At 34.2% G+C, this 24,960-nt stretch overlaps 2 protein-coding genes across 12 annotated transcripts in view; both read right to left on the bottom strand.

Moving 5' to 3' along the window:
- Window positions 1-156, bottom strand: part of LOC106623489 (uncharacterized) — a 78,823-nt gene extending 78,667 nt beyond the window's left edge. For 3 of the 5 annotated variants that reach the window (XM_036366674.2, XM_070106253.1, XM_070106251.1), the window contains exon 1: window positions 64-154. The gene's annotated coding sequence lies outside the window, so the exon portion shown is untranslated. Of the gene's footprint in view, window positions 1-63 lie in introns of all 5 variants that reach the window. The other 2 variants (XM_070106249.1, XM_070106250.1) reach the window with 1 other exon arrangement.
- Window positions 157-1,133: 977 nt separating this feature from the next.
- Window positions 1,134-24,960, bottom strand: part of LOC106623403 (estradiol 17-beta-dehydrogenase 11) — a 31,627-nt gene continuing 7,800 nt past the window's right edge. For all 7 annotated transcript variants that reach the window (XM_036366663.2, XM_036366666.2, XM_036366664.2 and 4 more), the window contains exons 3-9: window positions 7,434-7,587; window positions 7,120-7,244; window positions 3,824-3,934; window positions 3,616-3,741; window positions 2,378-2,499; window positions 2,185-2,301; window positions 1,134-2,120 (exon numbers count right to left, since the gene is read on the bottom strand). In XM_036366663.2, the coding sequence (XP_036222556.2) occupies window positions 1,844-2,120; window positions 2,185-2,301; window positions 2,378-2,499; window positions 3,616-3,741; window positions 3,824-3,934; window positions 7,120-7,244; window positions 7,434-7,587 (1,032 nt within the window). In that variant the 3' untranslated portion in view covers window positions 1,134-1,843. The remainder of the gene's footprint in view (window positions 2,121-2,184; window positions 2,302-2,377; window positions 2,500-3,615; window positions 3,742-3,823; window positions 3,935-7,119; window positions 7,245-7,433; window positions 7,588-24,960) is intronic.

Genomic DNA, 24,960 nt, shown 5'->3' with positions numbered 1-24,960 from the left:
TGTTTAATAGCATAAGTATGTGTGATTTTTAAATTCCAGTCCTCATTTTTAATAAATATTTACCTTATAAAAGTTTTGTTTATTGAAGAAATTTTTGGCTTTTAAAACCGGGAAAATACAACGCTGCTTGAAAGTTGTTTATTGTGAACAGCAGATTTACGTCCAGCTGTCAATTGTAGTAGTTGCCACTCTCCGCAATAATAAGCCCTGATGTCTGCTAAATGGTTAACAGCTGTAAGATAATAATTTTAGTAAAAAAGTTTGCTAAACAAGCATGAAAAATTAAGTGAAAAAATTCAATCATTTCTCTACATGCAAAATATTAAATGCTGTCATATTTTCAATATTTGCCCCTCTTTGGGAGCACTCTGTATTCAGCTCATGGTTCGAAACTTAGGTGTGAGGAGAAGTCGCTTGCGTTGGTTGGTTGGAAACTTAAAATTCACCATTTTGTATTTCAAGGTGCTTGCCTCGGATGTTTATAGTAAGCGCTTCGCGTCGATTTTAAAGGAAAAGGCAGTGAAAGTATTTGTCGGATTTACTTCAAATTTTTACGAAATATATCTAGATATTATATAGAAAATGTAAAAAATCGCTTTACTTTGAATATATATTTAAATACTGACTGCCCCTAACTCTTTATGTCATATTAAAAAAGCCGGTTTTGAAGTAAACGTCGGATATATGTATATATATAATATATATAAAATATCAACAATGCGAGCTGAGTCGGTTTAGTCATGTCCGTGTGTATACACGCGAAATAGTTTTTGAGATATCGATCTGAAATTTTGCACACGTCCTTTTCTCTTCAAGAAGCTGCTCACTTGGTGGAACCGCCGATACGGCAAAGCTACAATATTTGAGAAAATATTCAGATCTCTAGCTTATAGCTGACATACAAATTGAACGATCAAATTCAAGTACTTGTATGGAAACTTCTTTATTTTTGAAAGGTATTTATCGGTGCAGCCGAAATTAATATTGTTTTTTATTTTTCCTTTAACCTTTTATAATAATAAAACAAATTGGTTACTATCATTTTAGGTTAAATTCATAATGTTTGTAAAATTCGCTAAATATGTATGTATATAATCAAATTGAGTATGTAAAAATGGAAGCTTCAGGGAAAATTTATTTATTCAATTGATTGCTTCGGCTTTATTTTGCTTTCAAATATTTATATACATTAAAATCCTCCTAAACTACTGAAGCGATTTCAGTAAAATTTAGCACACTGTATCCAGTTTGATCCAACTTAAAAGATAGGATAGTCAAAACAATTCATAATTAAACAAAATATATTTCTAAACGTAAGCATGTGTTCACAATTCCAACAAAAAAATATAATTATTATAATATTTAATATGCCAAATGGAAAATTTATAATTTTTTTGTTTTGACAAATATTTGTAGCAATCAATTTCAAAATTAAATCCAAAGCACAATCCCTTGGATTTTTATACCGACAATAACATTTTCGCGTTTATTCGTAAATAATATTTTCACTGCATTGAATAGTTTATTATGTAAGTAATAGTATAAAATATATACCATAGCCACAGCAGCGCTTGGCCGGATCTACTAGTATATATAAATATATACATACATATATTGTGGATCAACGTTTCTATCCGTACTTTAAAACTTATTGTTCATAGCGCCTTACATATATACTCGTAACCGTATTCTAAGCCGTTAGAATCTAAACTAATTAAAATTAATAACATAATACTAAGTAAATGTAATATCACTAGACGAGTGCGCCAACTGTCGCGCACTGATCCTAGAACGAAATGCCAAAACCGCTAAATAAGTTGAAGGCGATATGCAGCAGCGAATCTCAGAGAACACGCTCGCCCAGCGACGGTGTACGTTGCACCAACAACGAGGCGGTCTTTGGCAGCGTTTCGCTGAAATCCGTGCACAGATCGGTGGTGTGCTTCGTGATTAAGCTCGTGTGGGCGACTTTGTTGGCAGCGGCTTTAGCGCTTTGCTCATGTTGTTGCTGTTGTTTAGAGGAAGCGTCTGTGGGTAGCGGCTTTTGAGCGACTCCATGTGGCGCCGCATCTGGTACAAGACGACGTAGTAGGCCACCCACACAACCCCAAGGGAAAGTCCTGGGGGGAGAAAAAATAAAAACAGCTTTAATATTATTTTCATTATACAAATTTTAATATTTACCATTTAAGCGAAAGCAGCAGACGGATGTAACCGGGTATGATTGTGATCTTTTCGTTCTTCTTTATCGCCAATATAATGCGATCAGCTACGGCGTTGGGGTTCAATGTGGGCACCCATCTGAATTGAAAATGTACATTTTGATTGAGTTCGGTTTTCATTGAGAGCCGAATAATTGTCTGTTTGTGTTATTTACCTAGCATTAACATCGTCAAACATGCCGGTTGCTTGAATGAAAAACGGGCAAATGCAGGTGGTCTGAATATTACTGTGACCAAGGACGTCTAATTCCAAACGCAATGCCTCGTCAAAACCAACCTGGACAGAGTATAAAAAGTAAGAATTCAAATTAGATAACCTTATTCTTACATCATAAATCATTTTGAATAGCCAAGTTTCTTAGAGTGTGTCAATTTTATTTTTAGATATTCGCACTGACGGAATAATATTTTAATATAATAACGGAGTTTTGACAGCTGTTATTTAATTTATACTAGTTTAGTTTTTCATTTCATAATGAACAGACCTACTCCATGTTTGCAAACCATTTATTATCAAAAGAATGGTTGGGTTCGTCCACTATTCGGTCGACAAAATCGGCCAGCAGAGTCGGTAATTCGAGCACCCACCAATCGGTTTTGTACCATGTTTACTCTAGTACGAGTAGATAATGCGCATCCAAGGACGCCGTACAAAGCTTACTTTTGTTTGAATTAGTACGTTAATAAACAAAACTGGAGTGATTTGGAGTGAGGATAATCCACAAGCCATTGTTGAGACGCCGTTACATCCTCAAAAGTCACTGTTAAGTGTGCTCTGTGGTCAGAGAGAATCATTGGTTCATATTTCTTCAAAAATGAAGTCTGCCATAATAGGACAGTCAATTGGCAACGCTATGAAAAAAAAACAAAGAATGTATTGAAGGAAACTTTGTCTCGGATCTTGGGCCTTCAAGATCGTGCGATTTAACATCGCTGGACTATTTTTTGTCGAGTTACGTGAAGTCCCTTGTCTTCGCAGATAAGCCCGAGGCGATTGAGGTCTTGGAAGAAAATATTCGGTGTGTTATTGCTGACGACACCAGTTGCTGCAAAAAGTGGCCGAAAATTGGGCACATAAAGAGAATCATTTCTATTAACAATATTGAATATTTCTACATTAATTCTTTCTTTGAGACTATTTTGAATACTTCCAGATGAACAGAGAAGAGCGTTAGACTTTGATATAAGAAACTAAGGAGAAGGTAGAACTTTCTCATCAAGTTTCAGCTCATCTAAAGAATTTTGCGAAAAGTTTAATGCAACTATTTGAGTAGATACCAAACATCTCTAGTATTATTAGTAGTAATAAGCTGATAAATGAAGGTGGGATGAGTGTTGCTGGTTTCACACTCGTTTACAAAGGAACAAAGCTTTTATTATTTCAGTTACTTACAGCTGCAAATTTACTAGCACAGTAGTCGACCAGTTTGGTAATGCCCACGTGACCGGCCAAAGAAGCTATGGTTGCAATGTGTCCACGTTGATGCTCGATCATTTTCGGTAGGAATGCTTTGGTAGTCTGTAGGATGGCATTAAATTGGAAAAAATATATAATAAACAAATATGAATATTTTTTATGCCGTTATATGTTAGCAACTCACCCAGAAATGTGCCATGACATTAACATTGAACGAACGCTCAATAAGGTGATCTGGTGTATCCAACAGAAGACGGCCAGACACAACACCAGCGTTGTTGATCAACAAAGATACCTGGAAAACACAGATTAAATTAATATTTACTTCTTCTTATGAAGTGTAGATTCATGTTTATATATAGATATGTCCATATATGCTAGCCTCGAAAGATTCTGGTTCAGGTGTTAATGTGGTAACTAAGGTTACTAGAGACTAAACCAATAATTTTAACTGAAGATCTTACATCTTTATGATTACATGTATTTCCGCTGTTTTATGATAACATATACTGCTGTACATTTTGTCATGTTACTATATACCATATTTATACCCTTAACAGTGTCCTTTTTTTTTGTATATACTCGAACTAGCCCCTCAGTTTATGAGATATCGATCGGAAATTTTGCACAAGTCCTCTTCACAAGAAGCTGGTCATTTGTCGGAATCGCCGATATCAGATCACTATAGCATAAAGCTGCCGTACAAACTGACCGATCAAAATCAAGCTCTTTTATGGAATCTTTTGTATTTGTAAAGGGTATTATAGCTTCAGTGCAACCGAAGTTAGCGTTTCTTCTTATTGTTTTGTTTTTTCAGTATTTAAAAATCGAAAGAAAAATAAACTCTATGGTAAACGGCAACCTTGGAAATCTAACTATCGCAGCCCTTAGTATATTTGGTTTTGGGAAGTGCATCATCTATGCTGAAATTTACCGGAGTTTTAAAGGGAAAAACCATTTATATTAGTTTATGGTATATTTTAGCATTTCATTCCATTCATTCTTTTCAGTTCTTTACACCGCAAGCTTATCGAAATTCGTCTTACAAATTTTGTTTTGACAATGAAAATTTTAATCCTAATTCTTCACTACAGCTTTGAGTTAAAAAATTTATTAATGCCATTAAGTATGTGCCGTTTCAGACAGGGACGCAAAAGAGTCTCATACCAGTTTATTGTGGGCGAGGGGACGACGAGGAAAGACGAAGGGACCGTGCCACTCGTGTTCGGGTGGCACGCTTTGTGTTCTTTTTCGTAACAGCTCGCTGCTACCCTTTTCAGCATTCCTTTTCACTTTCAAATCCTTTGAATGGTTGCAAGAGCGCTCGGTTTCAAATGAATTCGATCGCAAATTTGAGTTCTGTTATCTATTTTTGTATGTAATGTGCAAATATGTATGCATAGAATAATAGAAATATTATGACAAATTGTAAATAAGGAGAAAATTAAGATATAGATTATGGAGTAAAGAAATTATGAATTTTTAATACGCAGTAAAGAAATTATGAGTTTTTAATACTTAAAGATTAGGAAATTGCTATTATAAATTTGGCCTTGAAAATATTAGTTGCGGATATTCAATACATTCTTGTGGATTAGGGAATTCCCGTCTTTAGTATTTTTTTGAAACTATTTAGCGGGTAGGTACTTGTATTATGCATATTGTTCTACCATATTCATGGTAATTCATTGCAAGCAAAATGTGTGACCATCATCTCAACATACAAATGAAATACGCAGCATGCAGTGTTGCGCGGTGTTGCGCAGTCGAACCGCACAAATATTTACGAACATTTTGTGAAAAGGAATGCAGAAAAACTAGACTCGAGTTGCTGGACTCTTTTTGACCGTGTGAATGCCCAGAGCGACACCAAAAGAAAATTTGAAAAAGATCAGACTCTTTTGCATCCCTGTCTGAAACGGCACTATTCAAACAAGTTCTTGCGAAACTACAATTTAGAAACGTGCAACAAGTTTTACAACACACGCATACATACATAGGTTTTGGTTTTTGGACATTAGTTTACAGCCATTCTGGGCGTGAGTTCATACCGCATGCGTGCCGGTCAACCGCAATATTGATGCCAAGGCAAACGTTTTCTATGCATTTTGGCAACTTTATGCTTATTTCGTTTTATTTCGATTTTTGGCTATCTTGTAATGACTGACGGCGATTGCGTAAGCTACTTTGAATATTTTTTATTTAAGAAAAGGTGTGTTTTTATTGCTTTTATCACCAGCTGCATCTGTGTGGAATGGTCTTTAAAGCTATTAATGATTTATTTATTACATATGAAAGGTTGCTTGAAAAAGTTTGCGTAAAGTTTTTCTATATAAATAATAATAATAATAAAAGTTTAGTTACAGCATTTATAGCTCAAGAACAACTGAAACGATTTCGATGAACTCTGATTTGTTCAATTCATCGCTGACACGAATATCGGTCAGTATGTATGGCAGCTATATGCTATAGTGGTCCCAACTGAAGAATTTCTTCGGAAATTACACCGTTGCTTTGAGCAATAATCCATGCCAAATTTTTTGAAGATATCTCGTCAAATAAAAACATTTTCCATCCAAGGACCTGATTTTGATCGTTCAGTTCCTATGGTAGCTACATAAGTATATGCTATAGTGGTCTGATCTGAACAATTTTTTCAGAAATTAAACGTGCGTAAAATTTCCGTTTCGAACTCTCAAAAACTGAGAGACTAGTCGCGTGTATACAGACAGACGGACATGGCTAAAACAACCTATCTCGTCATGCTCCTTTATAGACTCTCCAGCGTTTCAAGTATGCTGCAATAAAACAAGCTCAAGTTGCATACTTCAAAGTTTATACATTTGTATCTTTCTATTGTATGTATAGTACATGTGGAAGTCAAGTTGAAGTGCGAGCATTCAGAAATATTTTTGTTGTTGGCACAGTTGTGACAATGAATGCCTTTATTTATTTGACATTCAAGGTAAACTGAAACTGGTAGCTGTACTTATATAGTTCTTTAAGTGTAGTTTAAGCTATTAAAACCGAAGTGGAGTGCTTAGTTTAGTGCGTTAAAAATAATTTTCTTATATGGAGAGCGACACAGAATGCTTTTAACAAGTTATCTGCGGACCAAACGCTCTTGTAGCGAATCACCACAGCTGTGCATTGTGTGCTGTATGGCCAATCGTCCGAAAACATAAAGACACACTCAGAAAAGAAAAGTAGCAGTTCGTTCAGACATCGAAAAGTGTTCCGATTACTATGAAATTATACGTAATACGTTAGCTATATAAAACGTCGGCGCTGATAAATTTAAAACCCTTTACAAACAACTTTTCTACACATTGTATACTATGTTAATTATATTACTTTCATATAGCACGTTTCCAATGATAGCTGTCGAAGAGTTACAACTACCGCAATCGTTATATACTTTACAATACTTTATTATTGGTATTTCTCAAAGAAAAGCGAAATCCTTGTTGCTGTACTTACATCGCCAATTTCATTTCTTATGACTTCTGCTGCCTTGTACACTTCCTCCTTTTTGGAAATATCGACAACATATCCCTTGCAGTAGCCGCCCTCCGCTTCGACCATTTCAGTAGTCTCTTTGATACCTGAAATCAAAGATTTTACTTAAGTTATACAAAACATTTTAAACTGCAGTACTGGAAAGAATGATACATGTAATGATAATCGAAAGATTTACAGCCAGTACTAATAATTGGCATTCTTCTTCATCGTAATATTTTGCATATACAAAAGTGCTTAACAGCCTCAAACATGTTTTTACTCTCTTTACTTACCTTCTTTACTAATATCCCAAATGATAACTTTGGTGCCCATTTTGCCCAAGCGTTGCGCGAGCAATCGACCGAGTCCATTACCTCCTCCTGTTATTAGAGCGATGTCTGTGTTCAATTCTTTTTCGGGATAACCCAACGCAATGTAGTACAGGTCCTGCAAGGAAAGTGTAAAATAGTATTTAAATTACTGTAATTAAATTTCCGTAATTTGCAAATTACTTAATTAATTTTCGGTACAAAATAGGAATTATGTATAACATGTTTTTAATGTAGTAGAATTGATATTTACCAGGTGTACCGGTATGGAGTGAGCGTTAAGATACAAATCTGTTGGCAGGGAACATTTGTTGTGATTGTGCCTTAATTTTTTTCAGTTTGGTTGGCATGACATTTGTCAATCATATTCAATAGACTTACAGTCATTAAACAAATAACATCTTATTTTTTCATTGTGTTGAAAATGTCAAATTTTGTATGGGAAAGTGATGATTTTCGGAACACCTGGTATTTGAATGAGCTCTTTATATTTTGTATATTGTAGCCGGTTGTATAATATTATACTCCCGGCCAACTGAACTTTACTCAAAACTAGTGTTTTGTTAAGATCTATGTGTTAATGTTCGGAAGACTTTTTTTGCTAGTCTTGAACTTACAGATGTTATGGAATTCCCTTAACAGGGTATATTAAGTTGGTCACAAAGTTTGTAACACTCAGAAGGAAACGTCGGAGTATAAATAGTCAGCGTGGCGAGCTGATTAGATTTACCCATGTCCGTCTGTTTGTCCGTTTCGTCTGTATACACACAAACTGGTACCTCAGTTTTTGTAATGTCGATCTGAAATTCTCACCACGCAGCTGCTCATTTGTCGGAACCGGGGATATCGAACAACTATATCATATAGATGTCATACAAACTGATCAATCAAGCCCTTGTATAAAAAGCTTTTATTAGGCAAAATATATTCGCACAGATCACTGTCCAGGGCAATGCCACAATCTCCGAGGAAATAGTTCAGATCGGGTCACTATAGCATGTAGCTGTCATACCAACCGAATGATCGGAATAAAGTGCTTATATGGAAACATTTTTATATTTGACAAGATATCTTCATGAAATTAGGCATAGAGTGTTCTCAAAAATAAAGCCGGAATCTTTGAAAAACATTTTTAGATCAAACCACTATAGAATATAGTTGATATACAAACTGAACGATCTAGATCAAGTTCTTGTATGGAATACTTTTTTATTTGACGAGATGTCTTCTCGAAATTTGTCATGGATTAATTCCCAAGGATTATTACCGGTACAACCTCGAAAGAAATTGTTCAGATCAGACTGCTATAACATATAGCTGTCGTAAAAACGAACCAATCAAAATCAAGATAAAGATATTTTCGTACCTCTTTTCTTTAGATCGGACTACTATACTCTAACATTTTTGTTAACCTTTGGCTCTCAACTAAACTCATTCGGTCGAAAATAGAATCACAAATTTTCCATAGCCACTCATGTGCCTCAAAAACATGACAAAATTTCAAAACGAAATCACCGCTTATGTGCATTATGCTAGGCTGAGCGCTCTAATAACAGGAAATACACCATTATAGGAACGATTACACCAAAAATACAAAGGAAATTAATAGAAATAGTAAACTAAAGTAAAGTAAAAGAAACGTAATTCTAACATTGTGTAATAAACAAATTTTTACCAGCTTTTCACGGGTTGTTACACCTTAATAATAAAATGCATGTCAGTGGATTGATTGAAAAATATTTGTTAAGAAAAAAATTAATTTATGCTTCAATAGTTATGCACAGAAAATTTAAATAAACCGAAGGTTGTGCTTTATGGTGAAGAAAGAGCGAGACGGATAACAAAAATAGTTTGGAAAATGTTGCTGCGACCATACAGCGCCACTCCGTGCTGCTAATGACCTTGAGACGTCGGTTGAACTAATTTTTTGATGTAGCATTTGTAATACCTACATACATATGTATATTCACAAATTTTTACACAACAAATCTCAAATTATGATATGCATGATATTGTTGTTTATATATAATTATAAAGATTATTGCTTTACTCATTATTATTGTGCTGTTTTGCCATTATCATTAAGTTAACCATTCGTGACAAAGGCATGTCAACGCTCACTTTGCCATGGCGACGAAGGGCAGTCAAAAATTGTTACTCTATTTGTTTCCGTTGTCTTGCTCTTATGCGCGTGTGTGAGTGCGTGTGGTTGTGTGTTGGCGATTTGTGCTCAACGTGGCAGACAGTACGCCGACGTCGCTTCACTTCTTTTGCGCTGGCCACCAGCGATGCGCGATGTTTCCGCAGTTGCGGGCTAAAATAGCGTGAAAATTTTTATACACACAAAAAGAAATGTGCCCAACAACAACAATGTTGTACCGTTTTTGCACTGCTCTGCTTTACTTTTAATGCACAGTGACACGGTCGAAAGCTCAAATCGTTGTGGTATTATAAAATACTTAAGCGTGCGTGCGTGTGTGTGTGCAGAGGTAGGCAAGCCGCCGGCTCATTTCGAGCGACTCATCGTATATATTATTCATTATTAATGTCAAAATAATTGTATTTGCCACTTTTACAGTAGCGTGCTGCATTTGTAGCAGAAGTAGCAAAAACACTACGGTGTTGTTGTTGTGTTATAAGAAGATCGTTGGTAGTGCTATTAAATCAAGTTATATCAGTCTGAAATGAGTTCAACTCTAATCACAGGAAGTTGCGCTTGCGCATTAGTGGTGGGTACGCGCAGTGTGCCCCATATACCAAAGGTTTTCAACTTTCACACGGGAGGAGTGTTAAAATAAGAGGTGAACATAAGTTAAATATAAGGAAAAAAATTCTTAAATTTAATATTTTCAATATAATAATTACATTTGTAATAAAATATATATTAAAATATTTGCCAAACATCGAGCAAATGCAAGCCATTTTTTTACTGTCTTCGATGAATCCCTAAAATAATTTAGTGATTTCAAAGCGACTTGGATACCTAAATTTATAAATATATTTTTTGTTGTAAGCATCCTCTTTGGTAGAACAAGAAGACTTTCCTTAATTGCTGTGATTTTAGCTTGGAAGTCATGGCAATGGTCTGGTAGTCGAAAGGCGTTTCTGGTATCTAATTTTGCAGAAAATACACCACCTTTCACTCGATTATTCAGTGTGAACCCATCCGTATAGATACTTATCCCTGTGTCTTTGCCCTCATCCTTATTCCCCTCCTCTGTGGAAGGGAGGCAATATTGGAGTACCGAATTTAAATTCAATGCTAAAGAATTACGAAAATCGAAGTATTCGGTAGAAGTGGGAACTAGCTCAATCATATAGGCCTATAAAACCTATAATAATTGTATGTAAATCTAGCCTAAGCGTATACATATATCATATTTATGTATATATGATCATATATGTAGAGGGATATATTTAAGTAGCAAATCTCCTAGCTGACCATTTATTGGAATTTCGACAAAAAATCATTCTAGGAATTCACATTAAAATGACAATTACTACAATATTAATATTGTTGTTGTTATTACTATTATGATTATTGTTGTTGTTTTTGTTCTTAGTCATGCTTCAAATGCGCACTCAAGGCACCCTCTTAAAAAAGCATCGGCACGAGCCACCAAACCAAAGCTAATTGTTGGCGCACACAATTATTTATATTATATATACAAATATGTATGTGCATGTATGTAAACAAAAACAGCAATTGAAAACCGCAAAATCACTGACAGGTGACACGAAAACAGTCGCACTTGCCTATATGCAACAACAAAAAGTGGTAAACATATGTGTGTGTATGTATGTATGTGTCTAGTAGACATAACAACTTTTAGTTTCAACGCCGAACGTGAGACGCAAAAAGCTTTGTGCCACTATTTGAGTACAGGTGCTAACGTAGACTTCAAACATACAAACAAAGAACTCGAACAATGACTTCTGAAAATATGGCGAGTATTCATTCAGTAGCCTTATTGGGCTCACAAACATTAACGATAAACTGTGAATTGAATAACACGAGTACGACAGATTTGACAGAGTTGCATTGTGTATCGTACATATTTGCATAGCGAAGGGGTAATTATGTAGCTACGTGAGCGGGGTTTCAATTAGCATATCTATTGACTCTATAAGAATATTGACGCCTCCAAGAAAAGGTAAATTTGAAGTTAAAATTCTTAACAGCAATTGACAGATTATTCTAGGGAATAAAACCGGCTTTAGATAGGATGGGTTTGTTGACAAAAATGAAATGAAGTTATGAGATATTAAAATTCAAAAACTGTGCGTACCACACTTTAAGATTATTAAAATATTTAAATAATTAAAAATTCTAAATTCTGCAGTTGAAACAAAGAAAAACTGGAGAAAATTATTCAGACTACACTTTACTTTATGTATTAAAATGAAAGTTCTCTCTCTCTTAAACTTTACTTCACATATTTTTATTTTTATTTTAAGTACTTTATTACGAGTACAGCCTCTTTCAGAGAAGTTACTATTCACTCTGATAGCAGGGCGGCAATACCAGTTTTGAGCTCACTAACCGTGCGTTCAAGGTTGATTAAGAAATGCCTTAACTCGTTATTAATGGCATCGAGTCACCTCGTGATAAGACTAGTATGGGTGCCAGGCCACAGCGGAATCGCACGTAACTGTAAAGCTGACAAGCTGGCAAGGAAAGGCACTCTAACTGTCAGTAGAATGGAAACGGATCGGTGCTTCACTCTCCACGTGTGTTCTACTACTGGATATCTTGGTTTCACGAGAACTTAACCAGTGCTGAGCTACCATCGGTTCATACGCTGTCGCAAGATCCTTTTGACCCAAGAACCATCGTAAAAAATCCAGTGAAGTATTTGCCCTCAGTAAGACTAACTAGCCTTTCCTGAGTTGTGGGGATTGCTTAAAACTTGTGAGCTCACACTTTCATATCACCCACCGAGCTGGAAGATATAATTAAACGCCTCAGCAAATATGTATTGGCCGCAATTCACTTTGCCGAATTACCAGATCGGAAACAGGAGTTCTATTTTATGGCTTATATTAGTCTAAGTGCGATCCCTGGATCAGGCATTGAACCTAACCTTAGTCTAAATTTTCCGAAAATTATTAATATTCGACTCTCAGCGTGGAATTTTTATCTAAATGTGTATACTTAAAGAAAATATTCGATACTTTAAAAAAATATATGTATGATTACTTGATCAATCGATATTAAAGAAATAGTTTCCAAACCAGAGGAGAAAACCTTAACTATGAGAATGCGTCGGATTTTGGAACTTTTAACATTTATTTCAGCTTCTAGTATTTTATTTTTAAATAAAAAACATTCTTCAGAAAATATTATACTTTCAAAAATTAATTTTTTTTTGGCAAGGATTATTTTACTGGTTATAAATAATCAATGTGAACAATATTAAGTCTAAATATTTAAAATAAATAATAAATTTAATATTAAACGGAGTACTCAATACATTTAGCTTATGTATGAATATGTATGCTCTCGCTGTCACATATTTTTAAATAAGTATTTTATTTATACTGGGCACAAACACATATTACATAAGTATGGTTGTATGTATGTATTATACAATATATAGCGACATGCTATCGTTGACATGGTGTTACGCAACATGTTATGAGAACGCATGCGCAAGTGTTGGAGACGCAAAATATAGAGCATCATAAGCAGATAGCGAACATTCTACACATACATACATGGCAAATAAATACGCGACGTGTTTGCAAAGTATTAGCGTATGCGAATTGAAATGCATTTGAATTTCACTTAAAAGCATTTCTGAATACACATAAGTATGTATACTATAGTTATGAAACCGCCTGCTGTAGTTTAGGATTTTCAATTGTGTGTGTATTTTTTTGCTGGAAATTTAAATTTTTTATCACTTCCAAAGCTTGTTAAAGAAAATGCATTGCCAGTGAGGTCTACAAACGTGGAATATTTTATAGTTTTTTTTACTTAATTATTAGTTTATATGTAAGGTCTAGTGAGACATAAAAATGCAATTTTAAATAATTTTTGGCCAAAAAATATTTGTCGTGGTTGCTACATATTTTCAAAGAATATTTCTAAGATATTATACTATAAGAAAATGCAAAAACAAACATTTATTTTGAAAATTCTGACTAGCCCTAACGCCTTAAATATACAATATATGAGGCTTCCTTTAACATTCAAAAATTATTTACATGAAACCATTTAATTTAATGGAACCCAAAAACACCAACACAAAATTAATTTGGCAGTTGAAAGAATGCAGCGACAATTCATAAGCTCCCCTTCTTTTTGCTTCTTGCAAGCAACACCGGTAGTCGGCAGCACTCGTGCATACCTAACTTACTTACTGCAGTTACACTTTGGCCAATTGCCGAAAGCAAACATTAAATTAAACACTCACACACGCTCACAACAACAACTCAGCCGGAGTCGCAGCCACTCGCTGTGCTGCCGAGTTGACCCTGCATGAAGTTACTACGCGAGAGTGTTGGTATTGCAAAAAAACTGGAAAAAGCAACAAAAAAAAAAACACAACAACACCAATAAAAAGTGATAATAAAAACGAGAAAAAACGTTAAAAGCTATAATACCCTTTACAAATAAAAGTTTTCCTTACAAGAGCTTGATTTTGAAGTTCAGTTTGTACGGCAGATATATGCTATAGTGGTCCAATCCAAATTTCGTGACGATATCTCGTTAAATAAAAAGGGTTTTCATACAAGAGCTTGACTATGATCGTTCAATTTGTAAGGCAGCTATGTATATGTTATAGTGGTTCGATATCGTCGGTTCAGACAAATAAGCAGCTTCTTAGGAGAAAAGGACGTGTGCGAAATTTCAGATCGATATCTCATGAACTAAAGAACTAGTTCGCGTATATACCGAAAAACGGACCTGCTGATCGTTTATATACCATATACATATATTTTAATTTATAGGGGCATACCCTGTTAAGGGTATAGAAAGAAGAGTATTAAACACCAACAACAAAATCAAAACAAACAACATACATATGTACATACGTTTGTATAGCTTAGCTGTTAATAGCGAGTGCAAGCGTAGCGCAACGGCTAAGGCTTCCATGGATCAACCGCAAGCGGTGGCAGTAACTGCAGAAACAATTGCGGCCAAACAATAGCGATTGCAACGGATTGTTAGTCGGTCGACGATTCGAAATGCTCAATAGTGCCAATTACAATAGTAATACAAGAAGAGCTTGTCATTGACGCTGAGCGTTAATAAAAAGTAATGTAAATGGCAAAGAGTAATAATCAATTTACACTGCTCTCGCCCAGTTTCTTAAATCATGCTCTCCAGCAATCTCTCTCGGTAAAGCTCTTTTGAAGTTTCTTCAAAAAAAAGTGTAGGAAAAGTTTACAATGTTCGGTTGAGCAGAAAGTTTTTTTTTTGTTCGAAACTCATTAACAATAATAATGCATAATTAATGGGTTTGCGGTATGTAATCAAGTTCCTTCCGTATATTTGAAATATATATTATACTATATTTTTGCTTTTACTTGCACTTACTATTTTATTTTATTTTTATTTATTTTATTTATTATTATTTTTTACACAACTTATTTGTATTTCGCCTTCCTCCTGCTTTCGTCCCATAATGAGGAATAGGGTGGTGTAATCGTCTGATATATTTTATGCTCCATTTTATTTAATACTCGTACTAGCTGACCCCGCAAGACGTCACCTCGCTAAAAATCTTTATCGGCAAATCTCTCTCAAATTTATAATAAATTTTTAAAACTTTGATTTTAATAATGTGTCTTTGGCGGATTTGCCGTTTCACCTCTCTCTCCCGTCGCAAGCTAATCGCCCGGGAGTGTGGCTGCTTGCTAGCCGTTTAGTAGCCGGCAAAAACTTGAACTGGGTCAACGAGCCATTCGCGGCGAATGTTTCGAGTATTTCACAGTATTGCTGCAACGGCGGCAACAACGCTGCTGAATAAACTATTAGCAGCATCAATATCAACAAAGTACAAGCAGTATTAGTTGTTGCTTTTGCAATTTGTTGTTGTTGTTTTATATGGCCTGGCGTTTGCTTGACTAACAATGTTTCGAACGGCGGAGAGTGTTTGTGTGTGAATGTGAGTGCGTTCGCGCCTCTCTGTCGTCACGTTGCCGTTCAGCGGAGTTCACGACTTGACACTTGGGCTTTACTCAAGCCATAGATATCGGCCAAAATAATAACAAAAGCAACAATAGTACTATAAAAGCATATGAAAAGGCGGTGGCGTAGCATCGCTCATTTGCAAAAGCCAAATATTCATACAGTACACACTCGCAAACACCCTACTACATACATACAGAGATATTGCTCAATAACTAAATCTACATGCAATATGTTGACTACATGTGTGTATATATGTGTCTGTGTGTCATACCCATATGTAAATGTTTTAAAATTTGCATTTGATTTCATGTAAACTATATGATTTTCATTCAAAAGTTTTACTCTCAAACAGGTTTATCCATTGGCGTGCTAATTTTATATTTCTCACAATTTTAATTTTTTTGCATTTTTGCTGTAAATTTCTCAATCGCTTGCTTACTTGTGCCGGCTATGATGAGGGCGCGTGCGCAGAAGTTGCTTGATTATTTTTCGCAGCAGAATGTAAACAGTTGGACTTATTGCAAGATATTACCACAACCAAAAATCGTAAAGGAATCGAAATGGATCAAAGTCTGAGACCCACCTCTTAAGTTATACAAATACATGTTGGTTGTGCCAAAATATTAATTTAGCGATGCTTTATAATATGCGAATAGAAATGTTCATTGCTTACAAAGTATAAAAGTCGCTGAAATGTTGTATGAAAATAATATTTTAATAAATAAATCGATTACTATTACTAAAGGGTGTTTTTTTTTGGAGGTATAGAACTTTAAATTGCAATAAAACAACGATGGATTATTCGATTGACATGAATTTTATTTATCCGAAAGATAATCTTGTGGCATTACATTTTAAATATGATCTCTGGCATATGACCGCCACGTCTGGATCGGATGTTGTTCAATCTGGACGTCCAATTTTCGATGACTTTTTCCAATTTTGTAGCCGTATATCGGCAATAACACGGCGAATGTTGTCTTCCAAATGGTTAAGCGTTTGTGGGTTATGCTCATAGAGCAGTGACTTTACATAACCTTACAGAAAGTAGTCTAGCGGTGTTAAATCACAAGATCTTTTAGGCCAATTCACAGGTTCAAAACGTGAAATGAGGCGGTCACCAAACGTGTCTTTCAATAAATCGATTATGGCACGAGCTGTGTGACATGTTGCGCCGTATTGTTGGAACCACAGCTCCTAGACATCATGGTTGTTCAATTTAGGAATGAAAAAGTTAGTAATCATGGCTCTATACCGATTACCATTGACTGTAATGTTCTGGCCAACATCGTTTTTGAAGAAGTACGGACCAATGATTTCACCAGCTCAACCAGAAGTGCGATTCATCGCTAAACAAAATTCGCTTATGAAAATCGGGAACAACGGCAATCTCTTTTTGGGCCCATTCGACGAATCTACGGCTTGCTTAATGATCGTTTGGCTTCAATTCTTGCACGAGTTGGACTTTGTAAGCACGCAAACCAAGATCCTTCCGCAAAATCTTCCATAAAGTGGATGGACACAGATCCAATTCCTCTGCTCAATGGTGGATGGACTCATTCGGGTCTTCCTCAATGTTACGCTCTACAGCAGCAATAGCTCCTTCTGTACGCACCGTACGGCGTCTCTGGGGATGCGAGTTATCAATAAGAAAAAACGTGGTGCGAAAACGGCCCTTGGTTAATCGTATTAACTACTCTTATGGACGATTTTGTCGACGATAAAATGAACGTACTGCGCGATGCGTATTCAGCACAGAACCATTGTTTTCGAAATAAAATTGCACTATTTGCAAGCGTTGTTCAGGCGTGAGTCTATTTATGATGAGTTGCCAAACCAAACTGAGAATACTAATATCACTTGACAGCTGTTAAATCGGTTGCCATCTTGAACAGTAATGCCAACTTGAAGTTCTATACCTCGAAAAAAACACACGTTACTTAGACGGGTGCTAAATTTTTTATTCCAAAATTTTGCATAAAAATTAAATTTTCATGAAAAACCAAAATTTCAATAAAAATCAAAATTATTAAAAAAATTTAATATTAAATTTCGATAAATTAAAACAAATTAAAAAATAGATAAAAAATTAAATTTTCATTAAAAACTAAAATTTCAATTAAAATTAAAATTATTAAAAAATTTTAATATTAAATTTCGGTAAATTAAAAATTAAAACTATTAAAAATTTGAGCATTTAATTTTTAGTTCATCGAAATTAAAATTTGATAATTTACTTAATTTAAATATAATTTAGTTTTCTGATTTTAGATTAAAAATTGGAACTTTAAAATTTAAATTTCGATAAATTAAAAATTGAAATTAATTAAAAAATTTGAAATCAAAAATTAAATTTAAAAATTTTAAAAATTAAATTTCAAATTTTTGTTTTAACATTTGCTAAAATTTTAAAATTTTAATTTCGATGAATTAAAAATTAAAGTAATTAAAAATTTTAAAATTTTGGAATTAAAAAAAAAAATTAAAATTAATTAAAAATCTGAAAATTAAATTTTTAAATTTTAATTTCGATGAATTAAAAATTAACTTAACTAACAATTTTAAAAATTTGGAATTAAAAAAAAATTAAAGTCAATTAAGAATTTTAAAATTTTAATTAATTAAAGTCATCAAAATTTTGAAATATTTTTTGATTTAAGAATTGGAGTAACAAATAAATCCATAATTTTTCAAATCGAATATTGGAAAAGGCACAAAAAATGTAAAAATTAATATAATTCTAACCAAAAAGTTATAAAAAAAGTGATTAAATGTAAAAAACGACCAAAAGTTCTAACTAAGTTGATATTTTATTAAAAATTAACTTTTCTTTTCAAATTATAACCAAAATGGCTGACCACGAAGTGTGTCAGCGCGAAATAATTCAAAAACCCAATTTTTTTTTTAATTATTAGTTGTGCATTACTTGGGATTAGGTTTTAGGTATTTAGAATAAAAAATTTTCTATTAAAGTTTAAATCTGATTTTTGTGGATAAAAATTTAACTGTATTGTTTTAACTGGTATTTGGGATTAGAAGTTTACCTATTCCACTGACATTTAAATACAAAAATATTCCAAACGTTTACAAGAACTTTTTTCTGTTTTGCAAAATACTCACAGCAAATGTCGATAAAATATTTTAACAAGGCAACGTCTGTCAGGTCATTTAGGGCACACATGATAACAACAAACTAAAATTGTTATTACTTTTTGTGGTTTCTAATTACATGTGGTTTTGATTTCTATGAATAATATAAGCAAAACAAATCTGGACGTTGAACGTACACCCCAACGACCTTCTAGCAATTCAACTTTCCGAGGCCTGGGGCATGAATTTCATGACTTTATGAAGTATGCTACTTAGATATGTATCTTGTACTTACTTAAATACACTTAATCATAGACTTGTTAACATACAAATAAACACGTATATATAATATGTTGTTAGAGAATGAAACCTCAATTGCTCGTTCAAATCACAAGTTTGCACTACAGAATTTGGATTAATAACTTTAAATTGCAAAAAACATCCATACAGGTTTCACAACAACTTAATTGTTGCTTTTTTTTATATAATATGGCGAAGGTAATAACCAAGCAATTACTAAGTGTTCTATAGAGGTAAATGAACCGTTGGCAGCAAAGATAGAATTATTAATTACTACAATTTGCTAGAATAATTCGTTGTCAAATGCGTTAAGTAAACATACTACATATAAATATAGTAATCTTTGATAGATCACACTTTAAGACAAGCAAAATTTCATTTAAAATTTTACACTGAAAGTGGGATTTTTACTAGTATATTAAAGACTTAAAGAGGTTAAGACTGAAATAGATTTTTTTCTTATTTAAATAATATTTCTTCGGGATAAAAAAGCTCTATCTTTATACCCTTAACAGGGTTTGTCGCCTATATGTAGGCGAATTAGCCCCTTAGTTTTTGAGATATCATTCTGAAATCTGGCACACTTTTTCCCTAACAAGCTGCTTATTTGTCGGAACCTTCGAGATCGGACCACTATAGCATATAGCTGCCATACATAACGATCGATCAGAAGCATGTCCTGGTATTAAAAATCTTCCACGAATCTTCACGAAATTAGCCACAAATTATTTTCGAAGGCAACACACAAACTGAATGATCAAAATCAAGTTCTTCCATGGAAAACTTATTTATTTGTTGAAATATCTTCACGAAATTTGGCCTAGATTACTGTTCAAGACAACGGCATAATCACCGAAGAAATTGTTCAGATCACAATCAAATTCTTGTTTATAATCTTTTGTATTTGTGAAGGGTATTATAGTTTCGGTGTAACCGAAGTAAACGTTTTTTCTTGTTTTCTAAATCACAAGTATGTGTGCCACAAAGAAGATATCAAGCAAGAGGCCTACGATATACACTTAAGTAAGTAATATGCATAAGTCAAATCTGCCATGCACACAGCACTCAATGTCGATTACGCAAGTCATGCAACTTATATGCATATGCGTATACTCTGCCTTCAGTTTAAAATTTTTTTTTAAACTATTTTGCGAACATTTTATTAGTAATTTGAGCAGCACAAATACTCTATTACTCTGCAGCGCTGAATTGCTCGCATATCGTCGACTCTTGCAGGTGCATGCGTGCGCTGGTATGCTGGTATGTGCTTGTGTGGGTGTGCGCACAGCAAACAATGGCAACTAATAGTGCCACACACAATCGCCACTGACAAGCGGCAATCAAGTCGAGTAGACAGCCGAGTGTTTTGGCCTAATGCGGTGAGCGGTGGTCAGGGGTATGTGGGCCAAGCAGATAACAACAACACAAAAGTGTGCTTGAACGCATGTGCAACCCGGCATGTATTTGTTTATAGTTGTTGTTGTCATTATTACTAGGCGAATGCTGAAAAAGCTTCACGCCGATTTCGAGCAAGCAAATTGTTGGAAAATCTTCAAATCAGCGGCTGTCAAAAGTTGCAAAGCTTACGCTTATAAAAAGCAATGTGATAAATTGTGCGCACAAAGAATTTTAAGATTTAAGACTTATGCTTCTTCACGATAATTTTTGTCAGAAAACATTTGAATTTAGTTGCTCTTTGACTTTGCCGCGCTTTAACTTGTAAACAATTCACGCAGCAACGGTGATGACTACGATTTTTATGAAACAACAGAAGTCAAAAATTAAATGTGGGAAAGGTTCGCCATCAACTGCCGTATTAAAACTATTTTCGAGCAGCTTAAATTGCTAATTGTTATGCTAAACGAAACGCCGGCCATGCTTTATCTCCATTTTCGATTTTTTGCACAGCGGAGTGACCGGAATATAATTACACAGAAAAGTTGAAAATTACATAAATGTTTCATACTAAATATATTATATATGTGTATATATATATATTAGGATGGGCCAAAAAACGAATTTTTATTTTCGCTTGGTACTCTGAAAACAGCTCTAAGAAAGGCTCTCCAAGTATGAGCTCTTAACTGTAACGGGGAGGTCCTCCACCATACAGTTCTCTATTTTTTTCTTTGTAACAGATCAATTCATATCTTGCTTCAATTTACTTGAAAAAAATATATTGTTTCGTGTAGGAAATTGAAAGCTCTACAAACAAGAGTATTACGATCTTACCTAATATTATATATATGTATATTCGAACTCATATTAGTAGTTACTTTGCTGTATATATGTAAATAATTCTGATAAAAAAATAAAATATAAACCTCGTTTGTTCTTAATTTGACCACTAATTACTCTCCATTACGTAAATTAGACAAAACTTAGAAAGAGCAAGCATACAAAAGGTAAATAAGAGGCGACTGTAATTGAGTGACAAACAGATAGATAGAGTGGCACACAAACACTTTTGGAGGATTATTTTATGCTCAATAAAAAGAATTACTCACAGAAAGTCCTTTACAAAAATATTAGTTAAAGGGCTAGTTGTTGTCTTACAGATGACAACCTCTTCTAAATACACCTCCGAAACTTCTGCTCATAAAATCCAGCCTCCAGAAATTCGGGGGCGGCAAGCAAATAAGATAAAAATTTTTAAACTCTCTGCCTGACATAAAAGAAGAACTTTTTTTGCCAAGAAGCTGCTCACTTGTCGGAAGCGCCGATATCGGAGCACTATAGGGTATATCTGTAATATAAACTGTTCGATCAAAATCAAGGCTTTGAATGGAAAACATGTTTATTTGTCGAGATATCTTCACGAAACTCGCACTGGTATGGGCAAATTCTTTATTTGAGTAAATATTTTGATATAATTCGCCAAGAATATTTTCAAAGACAACGCTACAAACTCCGAACATATTGTTCAGATCAGAGCACTATAGCATATATTGTAGCTAGCAAACAAAGTGAACAATCAAAATCAAGTTCTTGTATTGCAGCTTTTTTATTTGTGAAGGTTGGTATTCTGACTTCTGTGCAACCGAAATTAACGTTTGTGCTTGTGAAATAAAAACTCCCCTAATTTCATAAAATTCTAGCGCAGCCTGTAGAGATAGAAATATAATATTCTCTAATTGTGTATTATTAAAAATTTTTTTTTTTAATAAAAATAGTTACATTAAAATAAACAGTTCTCTCACATGCCAAACCAAAATGTAGGAAATAATCAATATCGATTTTCATTGTGTCTGTTTACTGGGGGTTTCATTGTTTGAATTGCCTGTTTGTCCATTACTTTATAAATTATTTTTCTTTGAAATCATTGTTGCTATATTACTAACACAAATATGAAGAATAAAGTGGAAGTCAGTATGATTCTTAAAAATCGTAGCGCAATAACTGCTGCCCAAAGTATTGCGAACAAAAGACTTAAGTAACGAACTCGTTGAGCAACAATGCCTTCCGCATATGGAAAAGTACTCAATAGTAGATGAGTTTGAATGGCGTTTGTGTTCAAGTAAGAAAATGTTGATATGTAAATTTTTTTAAGAAAATTTTAATTTATGTATGGAAAATATTACCAAGGTAATAATAAATATATGTATGTATATATATTTTAGGCATTTGAATTGAAAAATTGAAGCAAACTTTACAAATTCCAACACGTAAATGCCGACCATTGTTATATAAGCGCCATTGTTCATATAGAAGTATTAAAAATTAAGGAAAAATAGATATGTGATATGGTTTGTATTTATTTTTTATACCCGGAACAGAGTATATTAAGTTTGCCATGGAGTTTGTAACAACCAGAAGGAAACATCGGAGATCCTGTAATATATATACATATGTTATATCAATGATCATCGTGACCAGCTGTTATTCATCTATATGTATATACGCGAAAACTCTCTCGGTTTTTCCTTCCCTTTTCTTTTGTCCCCAAGAAGCCGCTCATTTGTCGGAACCACTATCACATAAAGCTGCAATACAAGCTGATTGATCGAAACTCAGTCTTTATATGGAAGCGCCAAAGCGCCACTCATCATATAATTGTTGTTGTTGCATTTAGAGACAGAAAATATTTTATAAAATACTAAAATTATTTCGATCATGTAGTACACTAAAACCTTCATGAGAATGATAACACAGTGACTTAGAATTTGTGCATCAAATTCTCCTTGTAATAGTTGCATTCCACACATTACCAAATTCATGTCAGTGGCAGCTTGAATAATGGGGAATTGTATATTATATTTTGCATCAATAAGTGTGTATGTGTGTGTTTGCAACTTGCAGAAAAATCGATTTGTTAATTCAATTCACACCAAAAGCTCGAAAATTATCGAAAAACAAAAACGAACAAAGCTAACTCCAACACAATATTTCAAATAAAATCAATTAATAAACTTTTAATTTGCGTACAATTTCACTGAATTGCATCTTTGCAATTTCGGCTCAGTCGCAACTCAACGCTGTCAAAGCACATGGCGAGCCAAATTTATGCACTGCTTTTGTATCGTTTTTCTTCGCGCTCTTCACAACCACAAATTTGTTGGTCTCGTCTATTTGCATATATTACGCACATGCTCCTTTGGTATTTCCCTTTTCACTGCCCATTTTTAACCAATTTGCTATTGTTTTACATCCGTCAGTCAGTTGGTAGACGCGCGTAGAGATATATGATATATTCATAGCTAAATCTCCATTGTGCTGGTGTCAAGTTGTTGCTGCCGCGTAATGTTACTGTTACAAAAATTAAAAAAACAACAACAACAAGGATCAAATTTACATGCGGAGATATGGGTATGTGTGTGTGTGTCAGGCTGTGTTTTAACTGTTACAACACTTTTTACGTTTTGTTAACGAAAGTGCCTTTTGATTTACAGCCGAAATAACGTTCGTAGTAAATGTAGATTAATGGCGCTTGAAAATATGAGTAAATCATTTTTTTACTGTTTGATTTCGTGCGCTTTGTTTTCAGTTGGTTTTTTTTTTTTGCTTGTACTCTCACTTTTGTGTCTTTAATTATTAAGTTAGTTATGTTTCTGTGAACTTGAGAAGGTCTTAAAACGCATATCGTAGTTTATTTTTAACTCAATGACTACTTAGATGAACGCTTATATTGAAAAGGCAGCATAGATTGCAAGGGCGCGATGTCTTAAGTGCTTGCTTGTACTATGAAATTTCAATATCAAAGCACAGTAGCAACAAGTTCAAAGTATATGCTGTGCGCGACCCCCAACTGTGGAGTCGTGCGGTCAAAAATCAAAATTCTAAAGTAGTGTAAGTGACTTTTGCTAAAGTGGTCGCCCTTCGGTGGGCAATTCGAGAGTTTGTGCCAGTAAAAAACTATCCTACCCTATATAGTAGGCATTGAAATTCGATTGTAAGCTGCAGTCATTTTCTCTTGCTGCATTATATTGTATATTACCAAAGGGCCATATTAGGTGCCTTACTTTGGGCTTATTTGCTTTCGAATATTATTTTGGCAATAAAAGATAGAATTCTGAGAGTTAATTTATTGCCCTTGCGACTGGTGCAACAGCACTCGGAACATTCAAGTGGTGTTTGGTGACTAAATGTACAATATATATATATATATAAATATATATATGTATATATAAATAACTATATATATAAGATATTTATATATATTTACACGCACATAAAAACATTTGTTAGCGCTTACACAGCTGAGAGTGAACTTAGAAGGCAGCTAGCAGCGCTAACCTTCACACTTAATTAGTTGATTTTGTTTTATGATTTACAAACTAAGCGGTAGTAGTAAATTGTTTACGGTTTTAGGTTGTTTCAATCGCTTTTTAGCGCATCAAATATACAACTTTTGATTGCTCAACTGCAGTTTACTTAGGTGGCATGCATATTTTTACAAGTGAGTGCTGAATTTGTTTAGTCTGTCTGTCTGTCTAGTATGTGTGTTTAACTGCAGAGTGT

The sequence above is a fragment of the Bactrocera oleae genome, chromosome 3, assembly GCF_042242935.1.
Source record: "Bactrocera oleae isolate idBacOlea1 chromosome 3, idBacOlea1, whole genome shotgun sequence".
Classification (NCBI taxonomy): domain Eukaryota; kingdom Metazoa; phylum Arthropoda; class Insecta; order Diptera; family Tephritidae; genus Bactrocera; species Bactrocera oleae.
This window is presented reverse-complemented; position numbering and strand designations above follow the sequence as displayed.